Genomic DNA, 19,677 nt, shown 5'->3' on the forward strand with positions numbered 1-19,677 from the left:
CTACACGAAAGTAAAAGAATCTTACCGCTGTGGCCCCATGCGAGAGAGCTTGGGTTTTTGGTTTCGGAGATAATATAACTGGCAGTCAATTAGTCATGGTTTGTGGATTGTTCTGGAAATGCCTTGTTGTTTTGAAGGCCTGATTTGGCGATTCGTACATTTACGTAAATATTCCGATTCTGATTCCGATTCCAATTCCGATTCCGGTTTCAATTCTGAATCTGTCGTGATTAAGGTTTAATATGTGATTGCAATTCAAAGTCGTGAAACGCAACAGGAAAATAGGTAGATAATGCTGCATCACTTTTCTTTTTTTGTACCAGAGTTTTCTGAAACTGTTAAGCAATGTAGAGTCCTTGGTTAACCGGTAGGTTAAACTTTACAATTGAAGAAACAGGACTGGTTTTAGGAGATTACCAATATTGTTGTCCTCCTGGCTTGCTTGTAGTTGCATCACCCTTTCTGGGTTGTTTCTGGGAAGTTTTGAAGTGCATGGATCAGAACTTATAGAAATAAGAGCAAATCAAGTTGCGTGAGCGTATAGTTTATAAACACTCATAATACGTGAATCTCGGCATAATAATCATGAGAATGCGTGAAAATATAATTTATGCTTTTGGATTAACTTTTATATTATTTTTACCTATTTCTGACTTACTGGTTAACTAATTATCTGGATATGGCATTGAGGTGTTTGGATATGATTTTGGCATGTTAAGTGAGCTTTTATTTTCAGATTGATGAAAATTTTTGAGTAATTTTGTCACTTAATAGCAGTGGTGCTTGAAATGAGAATTTGCCATGCTGCATAGACTGACTGTGCTGTCTGTGGGCCCAGGATATGTTGACGCAGCTGCATGCAAATTGAGACAGGTGTTTCATAATGTCTGCACGAGCAATATTGCGAAGGAGGAAATATCTATTCCACTCCCTGAATCAGCCAACTTCTTTGATTCGAGGTTTTTCAGGGGTTGAGCATGGGCAATCATCTAATAAACTTCCCAATTCTGGGGATTCGAGAGGGATTTCTAGTTACCCATCTGCAGATAGAGATCATGGAAAAGAAGAAGAAATGCACTCAAGCAAAGGGAATTTATTGATTTTTTCAGCAAGAGGATTACTCGGGTATTATTCTTGTGAAACAACAACTTTGGGATGTAGGACTGGGAGAACAATTTTTAGTCCTTCTTTGGGAATTAGATGGACACCAGACTGCATACGGTATTATTCTACAGCTGCAGCAGGCCAACATGAATTGGGTAGCAAAAATGACAGAAATGAAGAAGGGCCTGTTAAACAAAAAAAGGAACCTTCACCAGAGGAGTGTGACCAAGCAGTTGAAGGGTTGAGCTCGGTGAAAGCAAAAGCAAAAGCAAAGCAGTTGCAAGAGTCCCAGAAGGACACTAAATCAATTATAGAGAGAGTGCGGGCCATGCTCTTAGGGATAGGTCCTGCTTTGAGAGTTGTTGTTTCTATGAGCAGGTCAAAATGTTTTTGGTTGTTTTCAATGTTTGAACTAAATTGGCTGCTCTCACTTATGCTGTTGTCACCTTCCTTCTTGCAGGGAGGACTGGGCAAACAAGTTTCGCCACTGGAAGGATGAGTTTAAATCTACAATGCAACATTATTGGTTGGGCACAAAGCTCCTCTGGGCTGATATTAGGATAAGCTCGAGATTGCTGTTAAAACTTGGTAGTGGGAAGAGTCTTTCTAGGAGGGAGAGACAACAACTCACACGCACAACAGCTGATATTTTCAGGCTAGTTCCTTTTGCTGTTTTCATTATAGTTCCTTTCATGGAGTTCTTGCTGCCGGTATTCCTGAAATTGTTTCCCAACATGCTGCCGTCAACCTTCCAGGACAAGATGAAGGAGCAGGTATTGCTTATAATAGTTTGATCATAATACTAAAACTGCTCTGCTCTTAAATTTTTTTCTGAGTTCAGTTTTAGTCTCTTTCCTTGGTCTTTTGCTCTGAAGAACCATCCTAAGAGTGCTTCTGTGAGATAATTTTGTGAACTTTGAAGACTTATGATTAAGTTGTGACAGTCTGACTAAGTTAGGTTTAGTTGTTTGGTCTTAATAGAGTTAACAATATCCTGTTTGTGTTTACATATCTTTGTAGTACATCAGGATGACAGGTTCAGGAGAATAGAGGCTTGTCTGGTTTCAATTTCAAAAAATGTTTGTTCCTGTTTTTGGAAAGTAGATCAACTAGGGTGAATGCGTTTGGCGAATTTGTAACACCACATATCCTCACCCAAAAGTGCTAGTTAAAGGTAATAGACTTACAAATTCGTAATATACGTAAGACTTTCCTAATAGACTATTGACGTGTGATTAGACTGTGACTAACTTCCCTATTCTAATTCCTTCCATCCTCACTGGGTCAGAAATCCTACATCACTCTCTAATCCAAGTCAATCTCAAAACACTTTCCTAGTCTACAGTGACAAAGTAGTGGTCCTTGGCTTTGATACCACTTGTAACACCACAAATTCTCCCCCAAAGCTGGAGATGACTTATAGGTTCATGGGACCAAGTAATATACACAAGACCTTCATGGTACCAAGTAATATACTCAAGTCCTTGTTGAACTATTGATGTGGTATTGGGTGGTGACAGAATTGCTTTTAAAATCAATTTGGAATTTTTTAAAAATATTTTAATATAGAAAACAACAGATATAAGGCCTTATACACAAAGTCCAGAATTTATGTAGCTGACGCCCTTAGTGGGATAGAGGCTTGTGATCATTGTAACTCATGGAGTACCTCTAATTCATTGAGCATAAAAGTGGAACACTGCCTCGAGTTTTTGATCAAGTCTTGAACTTAGTCCAAAACTGTCATGGCCTGAGCCTGACAATGCCTTCCCTTCTAATCCGATCTGAATTAGAAGGACCAAACACCGAAACAGAGAGAAAAAGAGAGAAGAATGAGGAAGAACAGAGAGAAGAACGAGAGAGGAGAGGAGAGGTATTGCAGAATTCTGATATTTTTGTTAGTTGCATTCATTCCCTGAATAGGAGAATATACACCAGTGTTTGGGAGGAGAGATTCTCCTGCCAGGGTGGGCCCTACAGCCTAACGAACTTGATATTCCCCTAACTTCCTTGCACATGGCCATAATTACCTCTGCACTAGGAATTACAGCAGTGAAAGTAATTAAACTAACTTCTACATTGGGAATTACAGCAGTAAAAGTAACAAAAATTTAAATGAGCTATGGTAAGGGCCCTTCTCGTGACAAAAACCAACTCAAATACCAAGGTTTCAGAAATCTTTTGCATCCTTATAAAATAGAGTGGTTCTGCCATATTATTGGTTGTGCTTTTTGATACAAGATTGCACTTGATTTGATGCCATATTGAATCTTGACATAACACAATCCTGCTGCATGGTTGTGTGTTTGTTGTGATCTAGGATTTCACCACCACCTATTGGGGAATGGTTAAGTGCTTGTTCTTCATAAATTTATATACATATCATAGATAAGTAATTATTATATACCTATAATCTTGTTGATCCAAAAAAAAAAAAACCTATTATCTTCCAAATAGATCATGATGTGACAAAAGGAGGAAAAAATGCACAAACCATTGGTGCCATGCATGGTTAAGCAACATAAGAAGATAACTTGTTGACTTCCAGAATTTTAATAATTGATCCTTTAAGATGAGACAAGCCTTGGTAGCAACGGTAAGGTTTCTCCTTTGTGATTGGAAGGTCATAGGTTCTAGTTGTGAAAACAGCTTTTTTGCAAAAAAGCAAGGTTGTGTGCACAAAACTGAAGCTGCAATTGAAAATGCCCTATGTTGTTAACTTACCACATCTGGTACAGATGTTGATATGTTGTTTCTTGGCATGAGAAGAAGCTGGCCAAATTAGTGAGTGGTAATGTACTTGAGGCTAACTAATTAGTGACATTTGGATATTGTGGCATGTTAATGCTTCTTATGTGACAGATGATTTGGATAAAGATCATTTATGTCCAACAAGCCCCATATTTAAACGGCCTTTTGATTTTCTGAACTCAGTTGCTTAACTTGTAGGAAGCTCTTAAACGGAAGTTAAATGCAAGGATAGAGTATGCAAAGTTTCTTCAGGACACAGTAAAAGAAATGGCAAAGGAAGTTCAAAACTCACGAAGTGGAGAAATTAAGAAAACAGCCGAAGATCTTGATGAATTTATGAACAAGGTAGTAATGTGTTTTTCTTAACAAGTTTATACTTTTGCTTGGCCTCTTAATTGTCCTTTTTCCCCCCTCCATACAAAAGGATAGAGTCACAGACTCCTCGATCATCATCTTCTTATTTTATTTCTTCTTTTTATGGGACAGATTCTCTGTTTTACAACATTTATAAACATTTGAACAGGTTAGAAAGGGTGCTCTTGTTTCCAATGAGGAAATTTTAGGGCTTTGCCAAGTTGTTTAATGATGAGCTCACACTTGATAATATCAGCAGGTTGGTGACACTGCTAAACTCTCATTTTGGATGAATCTTCTGTGTTTGTTTCAAATCATGCTCACAGAAGTTCCTGTTCTTGTTGCAGGCCTCGGTTAGTGAATATGTGCAAATATATGGGTATCAACCCTTTTGGTACAGATGCATATTTGCGATACATGCTTCGAAAGAAACTACAACAGTAAGCTTGTCCGTGGCATTATGCATCTCTTCGTTTATATGCTTATTACTGTATCTTCAACCTATGATAAACTTCTATAGTCAAATGAGTGCTGAGAAATGAGTACACTTTGCTGTGTATTTGGTGCATGCTTATATAAATGATGTTCAGGTTATCTTCTGGCTCTTCAATTAGGGGAAAAAGGAAATAGAAAAAGATAAGCATTGGCCTAGATGCCCACATTCTCTCTATCCAAATGAAGGAGACGTGCCAGAGCAATGAATGAGATTCTGCATTTTGCAAATGTTACAAAGTGCCCATTATATCTTCCTCATCATAACTAGGTAGCATGTAAGAAAAAAGACGAATGCAGTGCACAAGGCTCCCTGTTTTGTGAGTAGCATATAACTAGGTAGCATATGCATAAATAGTTTTTTTGATTGATAACTTATATCAAAATAATTGTAGTTATTCACGGAAGCACATCAACATTAAACTATTTACCAGAACTTTTTAAGATTTCCCATTTTTGTGCTTGAATAATTGTAGTTATTCTCCTTGTGGCATGTTGGCTCTTGTACTTCTTGTGTATCTGTGCACGTGCTTATAGATATTGTTCATCAATGTTGTTGGTGAAAAATGTTGCATCATCAAATCAATGGTTTACATCAAAGCCACAGTTATTCTTTTTTGATGAAAAGTATTCATATTGTTGGACAAAAGTCAAAAATAGTTGAGAAAAATGTACTACAGCAAAACATTAGGACTTCTAAGTTTCATCATGCATGATTCTAAATGACATAATTTTGGCAGGATCAAGGATGATGACAAGATGATCCAAGCAGAGGGAATGGAATCCCTTTCTGAACAGGAGCTCCGACAAGCATGTAGAGAGCGGGGTTTACTTGGGTTGCGTTCAGTTGAAGAAATGCGGCAGCAGGTTTTGCTCAATCTTGCAGACATTGAATATTAATTTATGCAGATGCCCAAAGAACAACCACATACACACACACTTTTTGCTTCTCAGATGTCACTTGCAATGGAAAAAGAGTAAGTAAATCAGGGGCTTTCCAGAATACGAGTGAGACAAAGGCACATACTATTGTTCTGAATTAATTTACTTATTTTCCTGATGATAGGTCCTATGTTGATCAGGAGACTTCTAGTGTTAAAACTAATATATAACTTAATAGAAGATTATGGTAGAAAATTTAGGCACTTTGTTGCCTTCTTGGCAGACTATGGCCAATTTCAAAAAACAAGGAAAAATCAGCTTTATGTGAAAAAAGTGCTTAGCATAAAGACTAGTTCCTTTGTGTGCTAGATTGGCAACATCATGAGTTGGTTGCATCAAGAAAAGGTGCGTGCAAGATGTATTGAACTAGGAGATGCCATCCAAGGTGCAAGGAAAAACGATTCTTCTGTAGATTAGTCATACTTAATCCAATTTTTTTTCTGTAAAAGCATACATAATATGATGGTTCATTGAAATTTTCTCAGGTGACTGTAGGGGCTTAAGCTGCATTTACATTACCTTCTGTTCGGAAAAGGCAAATGAGGGGTTTTCACAATAGTTTTCTTTCTTTTGCTTGAACTTTTCATTTCTTTTTTCACCAAAATAGCCAAAATCTTTCCTGTTCCATAGAAATCAGTGTGTTACAGTGATGGAAAGAATTGATTCCAATGTTCCATTGAAACATAAGGCACACTGAAATCCACTGAACCAATATGAAACATGCTGAACTAATAAACTGTTTCCACATTTGGCATTCAAAGAGTGAATTATTCTAAAATCTGCTGTGCATGCCAAGACACAAGGCTCCCCACTCTGCAAGGGTCAAAAAGTCCATAACATACATTATATATTGTTGTCCCTTTGTGAATTACTTTTGCTGGACATAACTGTTAAAATGGTCATCTTTTCATAAGAAGGTGATCACGTTCAAGGTTTTAATGCAGTTGATGTCTGATGCAGAACCTGAAAGCAAGAACACAAGAATAAATTCAGAAACTCAATAATCAAAAGCTACTGTCAATTACTTTCTTAATGACTATTTTTAGTCAACTAATAGCTATATTCCGTCCTAATTAGGATTCCTTAATCCCACTCTAATTAGGATTTTAATGGAACCTAATAAATAAAGGAAACAAACTAAATTAAGAAATAAAAGAAACATAGGAAATAAAGAAAAGAACTAAAATAAACAAATATTTGTTCCTAATATCTGCTTTCCTGTCCTACATCAATGCCGCCTCCCCTAGGAGCTCTTCTTGTGGTCATTCTTAGACTCATGACATCATTAAGTGACTGGCCTTCCTTTCTACTAGGGCCACCTAAATTGCTAATAGGCCACAAGGGGGGTAGTAGTTGAATACTATAACAACTCAAAGGAAGCGCCGGGGGGGGGGGGGGAGGGACATAAAAAGAAAACAAAAAGCACAACTAGTAGCTCACAATCAAGCATATGCAAGTCCTTACAATTTGTTATTGGCCAAATTGGTGTAACAAAGGAACACAAGGAGCTTTTAATTTAGTGCTTTTGCTAAACTTGAAGATAACAATTATCATTAAAGAACATGAGTGGTCCTAAGTTCAACTTCATGACATCAGTAAAAGAGGTTTTGACAGATCGTCGTTCACTTGATATAAATTTTGATTTGTCTGTTTCTCTTAAACTGCCCCTTCATGTGTGGCCATGCTTCATTGTATACTGAGCCAAACACATGCAACAATTTATAGAGGTGAGAAAGAGTGACAACTGACAAACTTTGGCTGATGGTTGATTATAAGACAATTGTCTAGTTTTGTGGACTTTTAAGCTATTCAATTTTGCAATATCTCCACTATTATCAACAGTCTACTCAGGTCATATACAAAATTATCTTCACGTTTCTCTTTTTGCTTTTCATACTTTCTCCCGGTTCTATAATGTTATAATGTTACTTAAGGTTTGGTTGGTTTAGCTATCTAATTGGTGTCTGAATTTTCAACTATTGCTGCATTTGTATAATAATTAACTGTTGCCCATTTCAATATCTAAAATCCATATTCTTACGACACAAAACCTGTAGACAGAGTGAAAAGATTTTGACTTGAGAAAGGATTGTCAGGGATGAGCAATTAAGAAAACATATGTGATCTGGGTCATCCTTTTAAATTGATAAAGATAGAAATATAAACTTGTATTGATTGAGGCTTAAGCATTTAATCTACTGTGTTCTCAGAGTTACCACTATCATATTTATGTTGAAGAGATGGTATTTCCTTACTAACGTGATCACTGATCTTTTCTTCTAGATATTCTGTGTAAGCCTATTGGGTAAGTCATCTCTAGAAAATAACAAGAAAAATAAATTTCTTATACATGTGATATTTATCAAAATGACTAGAGAGCTAGAATTCATGTAGCCGACCCCACATAGTAGGATAAAGGCTTTGTATATTGTTGTTTAATGTAATGTTAGCAAAATACCTAAGTAATAAGTTTGTGATAAATTAGCAATTCGAAAAAAGATTTTGTGAAAGATCTTTTCACCATAGGCATGACTTAGGAAGTTAATTTGCTAATGAAAACTAAATTGTAAAATATAACATTTTAATGTATTCCGAGTTAATCAAGTATGTGTTTCAAGTAAAATGAACACAATAAGTAAAATTCCAAAGTGAAGTCCGTTTGGCTGGTTCAACCTTTATGTTGAAGCTGGGGCCATCTTTGAAAATGGTCATATCTAACAACTTTAGCATAGATGGACTTTATGGCTTAATATCAAAGGAGAAGATCATGGAAATAAATTCAACTTCAAAAATCTAATTTGAATGGAAGCAGAATCTGCTGTAAAATTGTTTGTCGCATGCTCGGTTGACTTCATCTGAAGGGTTGTTAAGGTGTCCACAGTTCAAGATACAATCTTAAGAAGATTTGTTGCATAATTCAGAAAAAGCTTACTGCTTGATTATGGTCCAGAGTATTTCAGTTTCAAAGTTAAATCTATCTTATTAGGGTGCCTTTGTCTTGTTGGACCAAATTGTCAAAATATCAAAGACGGTGAGGTTTAGTAAATTATGAAGTGAAACAATAGGGAAAAAAGATGCTACAGAGATTTAACGCTCTTCTATGCCATTTTCTTCTTAGTTGATTTCTTTCGTCTTACAAGAAAACTGTGCCATGAGTTTCTAACACAATTTTGTCTTATTTTACTATGTTCATTTAGTTAGGGGCAAAAAGAGGACTGGCATATAGAAGGAAAAAATAATTTATGAAAAGAGGAACTGTAAAATGATAATGAGATGGGATATATATAGGAACTGTATAATGAAAAGAGAAACTGCTGTGAGCTTTTGTTTCACCAGTTGTTTGTTTAACAAAATCTTCAGCATGATACGATCAATTTCCCAACGTTTTGAGGCAACTTCAGTGAAAGATCATTAGTTTGAAGCATTTTGGTAGAGGGAAGCAATGTGGATACTGGTTTCTCATGCTTTAGCCTGGGACCTTTGAGAGTACTGCAATACCAGGTTCTGAAAATGCATGCTAAAAGAATTGGCTCAGTTAGAATGTTTGATCTGTATCTGGGTATTCTGGTTGTGAGCTTGTGTACGGCTGTGGGTTTTGAATATTAATGGGCAGTTGGTTCTTATGTAACTAGTTACTCGTTAATTTTATGATATCATTCTGGTTAGCACCTCTATCTTCCATGCCTCTTTTCTGGTAATGCTGCAAAGATTTTTGGTATGTAATTATTAGTAAAGATAAAAAAGGTAATGTTTATTTCTTCAGAAATTTAAGTCCCCATTCTTCCTTGCAGCTGGGGGATTGGCTAGACCTGTCTCTCAACCATTCAGTGCCATCTTCTCTGCTGATTCTTTCTAGGTAATTTAATGGTTCAATTGGTAATATATTCATAGAGATTCTGAATGGCATATAACTTCTTTCTTTTTCTGTGGATCTGTTTTTCTTTGCAGAGCTTTCACTGTAGCAGGTAAAGTCAAGCCAGAAGAAGCGGTTCAAGCTACATTGTCCTCCCTTCCAGATGAAGTGGTGGACACTGTAGGGGTGACAGCTTTGCCATCTGAAGACTCTGTCTCAGAAAGGCGGAGGAAATTGGAGTTCCTAGAAATGCAAGAAGAATTAATCAAGGTTGACTTGACACTTTCATTTTTCTGAGGTTCTTGTTGCTTTATTTACTTTTTTGAACTTCTAAAAACAAAGGAAAAAGGAATTCCATCATGGATTGATCATCACATGCTCATATCAAAAGGTTAAATTTGATGTTATTGGAATAGTTATTGGGATCTCAGAACACGTTTTTGAGAAATTGTCTACTGTCAAATTTTACAGTCTTTTTTTTTTTTCCCCCAATCTCTTCCATTTAGTCATTACATTGCTTCCTATTTCAATAGAATTGGTACATACAAGTGTGTGTATATACATCCTCCTGTATATACAAATTCAGTAGTTCGTGTCATATGCTGTCTAAACCTGATGACACTTGCATAGTGAGAGCAGCTTCTTGTTTTATATGTGACTTTCATCTTATCCGTCTAATTGGATACTATATATATATATGCACCCGCGCACACACACACATATTGATAATGAGATAGGATACTATATTGGCTTTGCTTTTTATGCCAGTTTGTTTTTTTCAAAAACTGTAAATGGATGAAGATAATGTGCTTGAGCACTGTAATTGTCCCATCTGTGCAAGGGCACCTGTTTCTGGTGTTGTTGCCTCGCCCTCTTATTTTGTGGTTCAAATTGTTAATTACAGGAGGAGGAAGAGAAAGAGGAAGAAGAGCAGGCCAGGATGACAGAAACTGCTGCTAGACAAAAGGACATTGCCTTGGAAGAGATGATTACTGAGACAGCAAAGGACGCACATGAGTGGGCACAATCCAAAACTCTAGACAAAAGGGAGCAGCTTTGTGAGCTAAGTCGTGCATTGGCTGTATTAGCATCAGCATCTGTAAGAATTAGACATAACTTTTGTTTTTCTGTCTTGGACTATAATTGGTATGTATATGAGGTAATGTCAGCTACTGAGACTCTTAATTTTATTTTGTAATTCTTTCAGTCTGTGAGTATGGAGCGTGAAGAATTTTTGAGGCTTGTTAATAAAGAGGTACTTACTGACTCTTGTTTTATTTGAGCTTGTGTTTTAATCATCAATCAGGTCTTTCACTCTTGATTGCTGTTGATAATTCTATTGTTTGACTATTTTAAATTCATTCTTTAGCCATCATATTTTGTTTCCTTTGCTCCCCTTCCTATTCAGTCCTAGTGCATATTTTTTGTATTTGCCTCTTTATCTACTGTAATTTGTATGTGCCAACGATGCTGTTTCTAGATAGAGCTGTATAATAGCTTGGTAGAGAAAGAGGGGACTGAAAATGCAGCAGAAGCCAAGAAGGCATACAGAGCTGCCAGGCAGGAGAGCGACCATACTGTGGAGAAGGCTATTGGCGACAAAGTTTCTTCAGCACTCATTGACAGGGTAAGAAGTGCTGCTGTTTTATACTTATTGCAATGACCTTCAGCATTTATCTTGATATTCTACTAATTTCTGTATAGCTTCTGTTTCTGTATTGCAATGCATGCAATTACTTCTACAGTTTTCAGTCAGTTACTCTGGCAATATGAATTTCAGGTTGATGCAATGCTCCAAAAGCTTGAAAAAGAAATTGATGATGTGGACGCCAAGATTGGTGATCGTTGGCGGCTGCTTGACAGGTATGCTAAATATCCCCTGATGGCTCAAAAGAGTGAAACAATAAATTTAAGCTAAGAAAGGAACAAAAGAGTTTCAACTTATTTGAAGGAATGAGTTTTTCTTCACCTTGAAGAGTTTCTAACCTGACACTGCACATATATGACATGTATGCCTGATTATTTGTGAACCTTATGTAATCAGGCAATAAATTTCACTACACATATAATGCAGGCATACATGTCATATTTGTAGACATCCTTGATATTCTGGTTTCTAAAATTTCCTTGTGAAGCCACTCTGCTTATAGTACTATATGTGAGGAGTTGGAATGCTACATCAGGAGCAGCCATGACATAAACTCCCTTTCATATGTGTGAACTACAAGCTTTGTAGCAGTGAACAGATGGAAGAGTGCCCTTTTTGATCACCAGATTTAGGAACTCCATAGTATTACACCTTGGCACATTTGGTGCAAGAGACTTCCTTTATTCCTGATGATATCTTGCTGTTAAGATTAGGAGCTCTTTAGATAATCAATACTTTATTTTGCCAATTCTCTCAACACTCCTCACTCGGAAATCAACCAATGCAGAAATATACAAACTGTAAATACAACAACAAAATTTAACAAAAGAAAAGAATGAAAAGATACAACCAAATCAACACAAGAGGCGCGCGATGTATCTTGGTTCAGATTGCAATATGCAATCCTACATCCAGCCACAAGTCCGAGAGCAATCCACTAGAAATCCGGTGAAAACAGTTTCAAGATCCCCATCCTCTATCACACGAGTACACTGCACACTCATAGAGATTACAAAGAACTCTCCCTTACACAAAAGCCTTTCTTCTCTTTACAGCAATATCACTCTCATTTAGAGACAAAAGAATGATAGTTTGTTCTGTCCGGCTGCCTCGCCAAAAGCCTTCTATTTATAGAGGATAGAAGGCGGTAATTACAAGGTATTTTAATTTTAGCCTACACAAAGACTAAACTAACCCTTATAATAAAACACCTAAGTTAGCCTCTCCCTAACTTTGAATTTCCAGCCGCTTTCATTCACCTAAGGGATTTGCTGTTCTCTTAATCTTCTAGACAGATTTCTCAATGCAAAACCCAACAAATCTCCACCATTTTGCATGAGTATCTTCTAGAATCTGGCTCCACCAATTGCTCTCCTCTTGGACCTACAAAACAAACTGATCATTCACAAATACAAATATGTAGGAGCCTCAAACAATGGTGTAACTTAGACATAGGTATTGCTTTAGTGAACATATCTGCAACATTTTCTTCTCTTGCGACCTTTATCAAATCTATTTCCTTTCTTTCAAGTATTTCTTTGATAAAGTGATACCTAACATCAATATGATAAAGTGATACCTAACCTTTCTCTCTAGGAGTTCACTTACTAAACCTCTCAACCATAGGCTCTCCTTCATAGCTTTTGTAACCGCTCTATACTCAGTCTCAGTGATAGAAAGAGTCACTATTGATTGCAAATTTGTTTTCCAGCTTATGGTAGCATTCCATAGCTTAAATACATACCCGATAGATGACCTCCTTCTGTCCAAATCTGTTGCATAGTCAATATCAGTGAATCCTAGTATATTAGGCTCATCTTTTACACTAGCTCCACCCTAAGGTACCTAAATATCCACTTAACAACAGCCCAATGCTCCTTACCTGAATTAGCCATAAACCTGCTAGCAACACTCATAGCATGTGCTAAATCTGTCCTAGTACACACCATACAATATATGAGGCTACCTACAACACTAGAGTAGGGTATCTTGTTCATTTCTCTTATGCTTTCTTCATCACTAAGTGATTGGTTGTGGGATAGCTTAAAATGTTGTGCAAAGGGAACAGTTACTTCCTTTGCATCATGCATTTAAAATCTCTTAATCAATTTCTCTAGGTATGCCTTTTGGGATAGCTGGATTAACCTCTCTTGTCTATTCCTTACTATTTCAATCCCTAAAATCTTCCTAGCTTCCCCTAGCTCCTTCATCTCAAAAGCTGATTTTAATTTCAACTTTAACTTATGAATTTACTCATCTGATTGACTAGCAATTAGCATGTCATCCACATAAAGAAGGAGATAGATGGAGATTTTAGATGAAATATGCTTAACATAGACACAACAATCAAAGGCACTTCTCTTGAAGCCTTGGTTGATCATGAATGTATCAAATTTTCTGTACCACTGTCTAGGAGATTGCTTTAAGTCCATATAAAGACTTCTTAAGCAAGCATACTTGCTCCTTCTTACCCCTAACCTCAAATCCCTTAGGCTGATCCATTAGAATATCCTCTTCTAACTCACCATGAAGGAATGCAGTGGTCGCATCCATTTGTTCTAGGCTTAAGTCCAAATGGGCAGTCATAGAAAGCAAGATTCTAATCGAGGTATGTCTCACACTCTCACTACCGGTGAGAAAACCTCATTAAAATCCACGCCAACAACTTGGGCGAATCCCCTTGCTACCAATTTAGCTTTATACCTAGGCTTTTGCTCCTTACCTGCCCCCTCTTTAATTTTAAAGAGCCACTTACAACCTACCACCCTTTTACCTAAGGGTCTATCAACCAAAACCCAAGTCTTATTCTTGTTCAGAGATTCCATTTCTGATTTCATGGCATCCAACCATAATATGGAATCCTTTGATCTCATAGCCTCTTCATATGAAAGAGGTTCATCTCCAGCTGTCTCATCTGCACTTAACAGTGCATAGGAGACTAAATCAGAATACCCATACCTTATAGGAGGTCTAACCTCCCTCCTTTGCCTATCCCTAGCCACATTGTACCTTCCTACACTAGGGGAACTGTCCGAACCTGAAGGTCCGGCACTACCTGAAGGCTGGAACCTCTCAGAACTTGAGGGATCATCACTGCCACTTTGCTGAAAGCTATCTAAGGTAGGGGAATCAGGATCAACACCTTGCTGGTCCATAGGCATAGGAAAATCAGCACTTCCTGTGTGCTGATCTGCTGCCACATCCATGGGATTATCCATGGCAGCATCCTGGATTTGCTGTTCCATCTCAACAGCCTTGCCTTTTCCTTTCCTATCATTTTGAAAATCTATCTTATCATCTTTTAAGAATGAATCCTCACTGAAAGTCACATCCCTCCTCACCAAAGTCCTTGGCAATCCTTCTTCTAGGGCCCCTAACCTTAACCCCAGTTAGATAACCCATAAATAGACACCTTTTAGCTCTGGGCTCCAATTTCCATTGCTTAACATGTGTATAAGCAATGCAGCCAAATACCCTTAGATGCTCTAAGCTTGGCTTATGGCCATTCCATACTTCATAGGGTGTTTTAAACCCTATTGCAACCGAAGGTGACCTATTAATTACATAAGCAGCTGTTGTAACAGCTTCTTCCCAAAATGATTTGGTTAACCTAGCATGGATTAACATGCATCTCACCCTTTTTAAAAGGGCCCTATTCATTCTCTCAGCTAGGCCATTTTGCTTAGGGTTTCCCGGGACTGTTAAATGCCTAAGGATGCCATTTTTTTTACACATTTGGGCAAATTCTTTGTTACAAAACTCAAGTCCATTATCTGCTATAATGATCTTGATTTTCATACCTTTTTGATTCTCTATTAAGGTTTTCCAGGTTTTAAATGTTTCAAAAGTTCCATCTTTTGATTTTATTACATAATACCCAAACCATCCTAGAGAAGTCATCTATGATTGACAAAAAATACCTTGCCCCACCATGTGTTAAAGATTGACTAGGCCCTCACAAATCTGAATGAATATATTCTAGAGGGGCTTTAGATATGTGGTTTGCTTTCTCAGGGAATTTTACCTTAGAAGACTTACCAAAAATACATGTCTCAGATTGGTCCAAATCTGTTACATTTCCAGCCCCTAGGATACCTTGTTTGGATAGTTCTTTAAGGCCTTGCCCCACTTATGTGAGCCATCCTATAGTGCCACAACTTTGTTTAGTCATAGGTTTTATTTTCACCTATAGCTGCCTCACCACTTAAAGTGGTTGCTTGCAGCACATATATCCCATTGTGAAGGGCAGCTTTCATGCATATAAGGGCTCCCTTTGATACCCTTAATACTCTACCATGCCCTTTATAGGAATGACCGCTCTTATCCAATTCTCCTAGGGATATTAAGTTCCTTTTTAAATCTGGAACATACCTAACAGATTTTAAAGTTTTTACCAATCCATCATGCATGCTTAATTTTATGTCTCCTATCCCTTTTATAATACACTCATGGTTGTCCCCTAACATCACCTTTCTAGCACCTATATCTTTATAGTTTAAAAACCATTCTCTATGGGATGTCATGTGAAAAGAACAACCTGAGTCTAAAACCCTCAAATCCTTATCTTCTAGGAAAGATGCAACCAATGCATCTGCACTATCATAATCTGTCGACATTCGGAATTGGTTGATCGTGATTCGTTGGTCCGCACTAGTGTAATGAATTCGAGAGGGAGAAAAGGGGTTATCTGGTTCGATTTGTTGATCTGCCGGCCAGTCGGCCCCTGCAAAATACTCCGATGCTCAAGTAAGTAAGCGAGTAAAGAAATGTAGAGTATCAACAAGTTGGCAGTAAAAGCATACCATGGCTTTGAGAAGAGCTGGCTGATATATGGGAGGAGGAGATGTCCTCCTGCATGTGCTGTACGTCTGCAGGTGATGAAACATAATATCTGGCGCCGGCGGAGGCGCCCATGTAGTGGCAAGGTGTCGACGGGACCTACATTAATGTGGATGGAATCCGTCATTAATGAGGATGGGATCTAAGGTGGGCGTGCGAAAATCCAGAAGTGGCTGTAATGATATTGTTGCAAGGAGTCAGGATGAGACTGACATGGGCCGACCAAATGGGCTGAGAGGACGGGGCCAGGTTGGGCCTGAATAGCCCAGTTGGGACGGCCCCTAGCCCATTAATATTTTCTGGCATATAGCCTTCTCGTTATGCGAGCTAATCGGTTAGGCTGGCAAACTGCAAGAGTCGCTGGGAGCTCACTCGAAGTGTAGTTGGGAGCTCGCTCATATTAAGCTCGCTTGATCCTGTGATCCGAGCTCGGGCTCCAGCAATGTGCGAGCTTGCTTCGACGAATTCAACTCGGGGTCTACTGGGCCTTATGCGATTGGGCAGGTTTGCTGGGTTGAGCCCAGCCCGTAAGGAGTAGAGCGAGAAATACTCATAATCATACTCACATAGGGAGGATGAAATTTCAGAATTTGATTTTTCTTTAAATTCTTTCTTTCTCTTAGGGAAGAATTTCTTAATATGACCCTCTTCATTGCAGTCATAACATTTAATCTGTTTCTCACCATTCTTAGACTTGGACCTAGACTTCCCCCTAGATTTAAACTCTCTCTTTTCAGTCCTACTTCTAGCCGTTAGGACATTCCAGGCTGACCCTTTTCCTTTTAATTTTTGCTGCAACTCCTTAGAGTTTAGTGCCCCGAAAACATCTTCTAGGGATAATTTTTCCCTACCATGTTTTAATATATCAACAAAGGTTTCATATGTTATTGGCAAAGAATGCAATAATACAAGGGCTTTATCTTCCTCATCATAGTTAATTTCTATGTTTTCTAAATCAAGACATAGTTTATTAAACTCATCTATGTGATTTTACAGTTTCTGCCCTTCTTGCATTTTAAATGTTAAAAACTTTGCTTTTAAGTACAGCTTATTTGACAAGGTTTTTGTCATGTAAGGACTCTCTAATTTAGACCATAAAGGCCTCAGCTGTTTCCATCCTTGAAACTTCCCTAAGAACTTTATCTCCTAAACTTAGAATTATTAGGCCCTCTTGTTGATTTCTTTCCTAGGCTCACTAAAATCTTTTTTATGTTCTTCAGTGGCATTCTCGGGCAATTTCTTTTCTGCCTCTAAGGCTTCTTCTAATCCCAAATTTCCCAACAGCGCGCTCATCTTAATTTTCCATAAACCGAAATCATTTGACCCATCAAATTTTTCTATGTCATATCTAGCGGAAGAGGTTGCGGAAGTCGTGACAGGGATTAAAACTATAGATTTATAGGGTTCTTGGTAGTTCTTGAAAGAGTTCTTGGCTCTTATACCAATCTGTTAAGATTAGGAGCTCTTTAGATACTCAATCAATACTTTATTTTGCCAATTCTCTTAACACTCCTCGTCTGGAAATCAACCAATACAGAAATATACAAACTGTAAATACAAGAACATAATTTAACAAAGAAAAGAATGAAAAGATACAACCAAACCAACACAAGAGGCACATGATGTATCCTGGTTCAGATTGCAATATACAATCCTACATCCAGCCACAAGTCCGAGAGCAATCCACTAGAAATCCGGTGAAAACAGTTACAAGATCCCTATCCTCTATCACATGAATACACTGCACACTCATAGAGATTACAAAGAACTCTCCCTTACACAAAAGCCTTTCCTCTCTTTACAGCAATATCACTCGCATTCAGAGACAAAAGAATGATAGTTTGTTCTGTCCAACTGCCCCGCCAAAGCCTTCTATTTATAGAGGATAGAAGGCGGTAATTACAAGGTATTTTAATTTTAGCCTACACAAAGACTAAACTAACCCTTATAATAAAACACCTAAGTTAGCCTCTCCCTAACTTAGAATTTCCAGCCACTTTCATTCACCTAAGGGATCTGCTGTTCTCTTAATCTTCTAGACAGATTTCTCAATGCAAAACCCAACACTTGCCTATGTGCTGTGAGCAAGCCAGCAGTTAAATGCTGTCCCATACAGAAACTTGAACTGGTTTATAGCTGCTTAAATATTCATTTTGAAATTGTTCCATTTCATAATTGGTAAGGTTACACTGCTCAGATTGTTCCTATTACATATTTAAATTATATGTTGTTTCTCTGAAGGACATAGGGTTCCAATTTAACATTCTCTTATTTATCTTTTGTATTGGTATTTTTATTCCAGGGAAGTAAAACTTTGTGTAATTATAAATGTCAGTTTCTTACACTCACCAGTCACCAATGTCAATCTATTGGGTGTTTCCATAGGCTAAATAATTGATCAATTTGATGGCATAATAAATGGAATCTTCGCCTGGAATTTGGCATATCTATATTCATTATCCTGTCTTGATATTTTATTTCTAATTGATAAATAAAAGTTTATAATTACAAGAAAGCTTGATTGCACTTGACATGGAACTGTTGACTACTAGTATTATTCCTCTAGTAAGCTATTAATGATCCTTTTATGGGAAAAGGGTCTGGCAAAATACTTATTATCATCCATATGTAGGGATTATGATGGAAAAGTAACTCAAGAAGAGGTTGCATCTGCTGCTATGTACCTGAAGGACACCATAGGCAAGGAGGGTATTCAAGTGCTTATCAGCAGCTTATCCAAAGATAGAGGTGAGCAAAAAGGAGTCTTGTTCCTTCTGGTTCCGGTGCTTCACTCTTCAGTAATTTTATTTCAAGTTCTGAACTTATGTTGCACATGAACACATTGAGGAGAGACTATATTAAGTAGATATTTATGAAACCTGATACAGACCCCGATGATTGAACCTACTGCAGTTTATTTGGTTTGCTGTTATTATTCATGTAAAATTGGATAAAGTTGGAAGTAAAAGCATCTATTTATAAAATTCCTGGCACTGGACTGGAGCTAACATCATTGCTTTTACCATTACCCTAACCTGTGGAGGACTGTCCTGTTTGATTGTTGTTTACATTTAAATCTCTGCTAATATACTGTTCTTAATTCTACAACAGAAGGAAAGATCCTTGTTGAAGACATTGTCAAATTAGGCAGTCGTGCTGAAGATCCTGATACAACTGAAGCAGGCAAAATATAGTGGAAATACAACATGTGTTTTTATCCTCCTTGAACCCCAATTTTTTTTGGTGAACTCAGTTGTATGTTTTAACGACAATCTCGATTTACCTAATAGGCGCACAAGCATAGCTATCTACCTGAATGTCTTTGAAGGTATTGATTTCATGTAACAAGCAAGGCATAATTCTTTTCCGCGGCATAATATTTGGCTGCAGTTGTTGTTGCTGTGAAAATCTATATAATAATGCAACAAAGAGGAAAAATCAAAGGAATCAGTGTGTTAAAAGTTTACTATTCGTAACTTTGATTTGTTGTGTATTACTTTTGTATTAGTATCAAATGGCATTAATATCTCCCAAACAGCGATAGCTTTATTGCCAGATCCGGTTCTTATCTAAACAAAATTATTTTGTAATACTACGGTTTTTCCTCAAAAATGTTAATTGAAAGGGACTTATATTTTTTACAAGAGCAAGTACTATTCGGATTGAGTCATGACATATTTGATAATATTAAACT

General features: G+C 37.4%; 1 protein-coding gene across 1 annotated transcript; it reads left to right on the plus strand.

The window, feature by feature from the left end:
* On the plus strand, nt 1-19,444 carry LOC127808667 (uncharacterized). The gene is given in 16 exon segments (XM_052347235.1): nt 1-285; nt 839-1,482; nt 1,565-1,877; nt 4,054-4,200; nt 4,379-4,417; nt 4,419-4,468; nt 4,557-4,649; nt 5,442-5,568; nt 9,435-9,499; nt 9,592-9,766; nt 10,401-10,595; nt 10,704-10,751; nt 10,977-11,123; nt 11,277-11,359; nt 18,616-18,731; nt 19,095-19,444. Coding segments are annotated over 15 exon segments (2,280 nt in total). The 5' UTR covers nt 1-285; nt 839-883; the 3' UTR covers nt 19,178-19,444.
* Nucleotides 19,445-19,677: the final 233 nt, after the last annotated feature.

This window comes from Diospyros lotus, chromosome 1, assembly GCF_014633365.1.
Source record: "Diospyros lotus cultivar Yz01 chromosome 1, ASM1463336v1, whole genome shotgun sequence".
NCBI lineage: Eukaryota > Viridiplantae > Streptophyta > Magnoliopsida > Ericales > Ebenaceae > Diospyros > Diospyros lotus.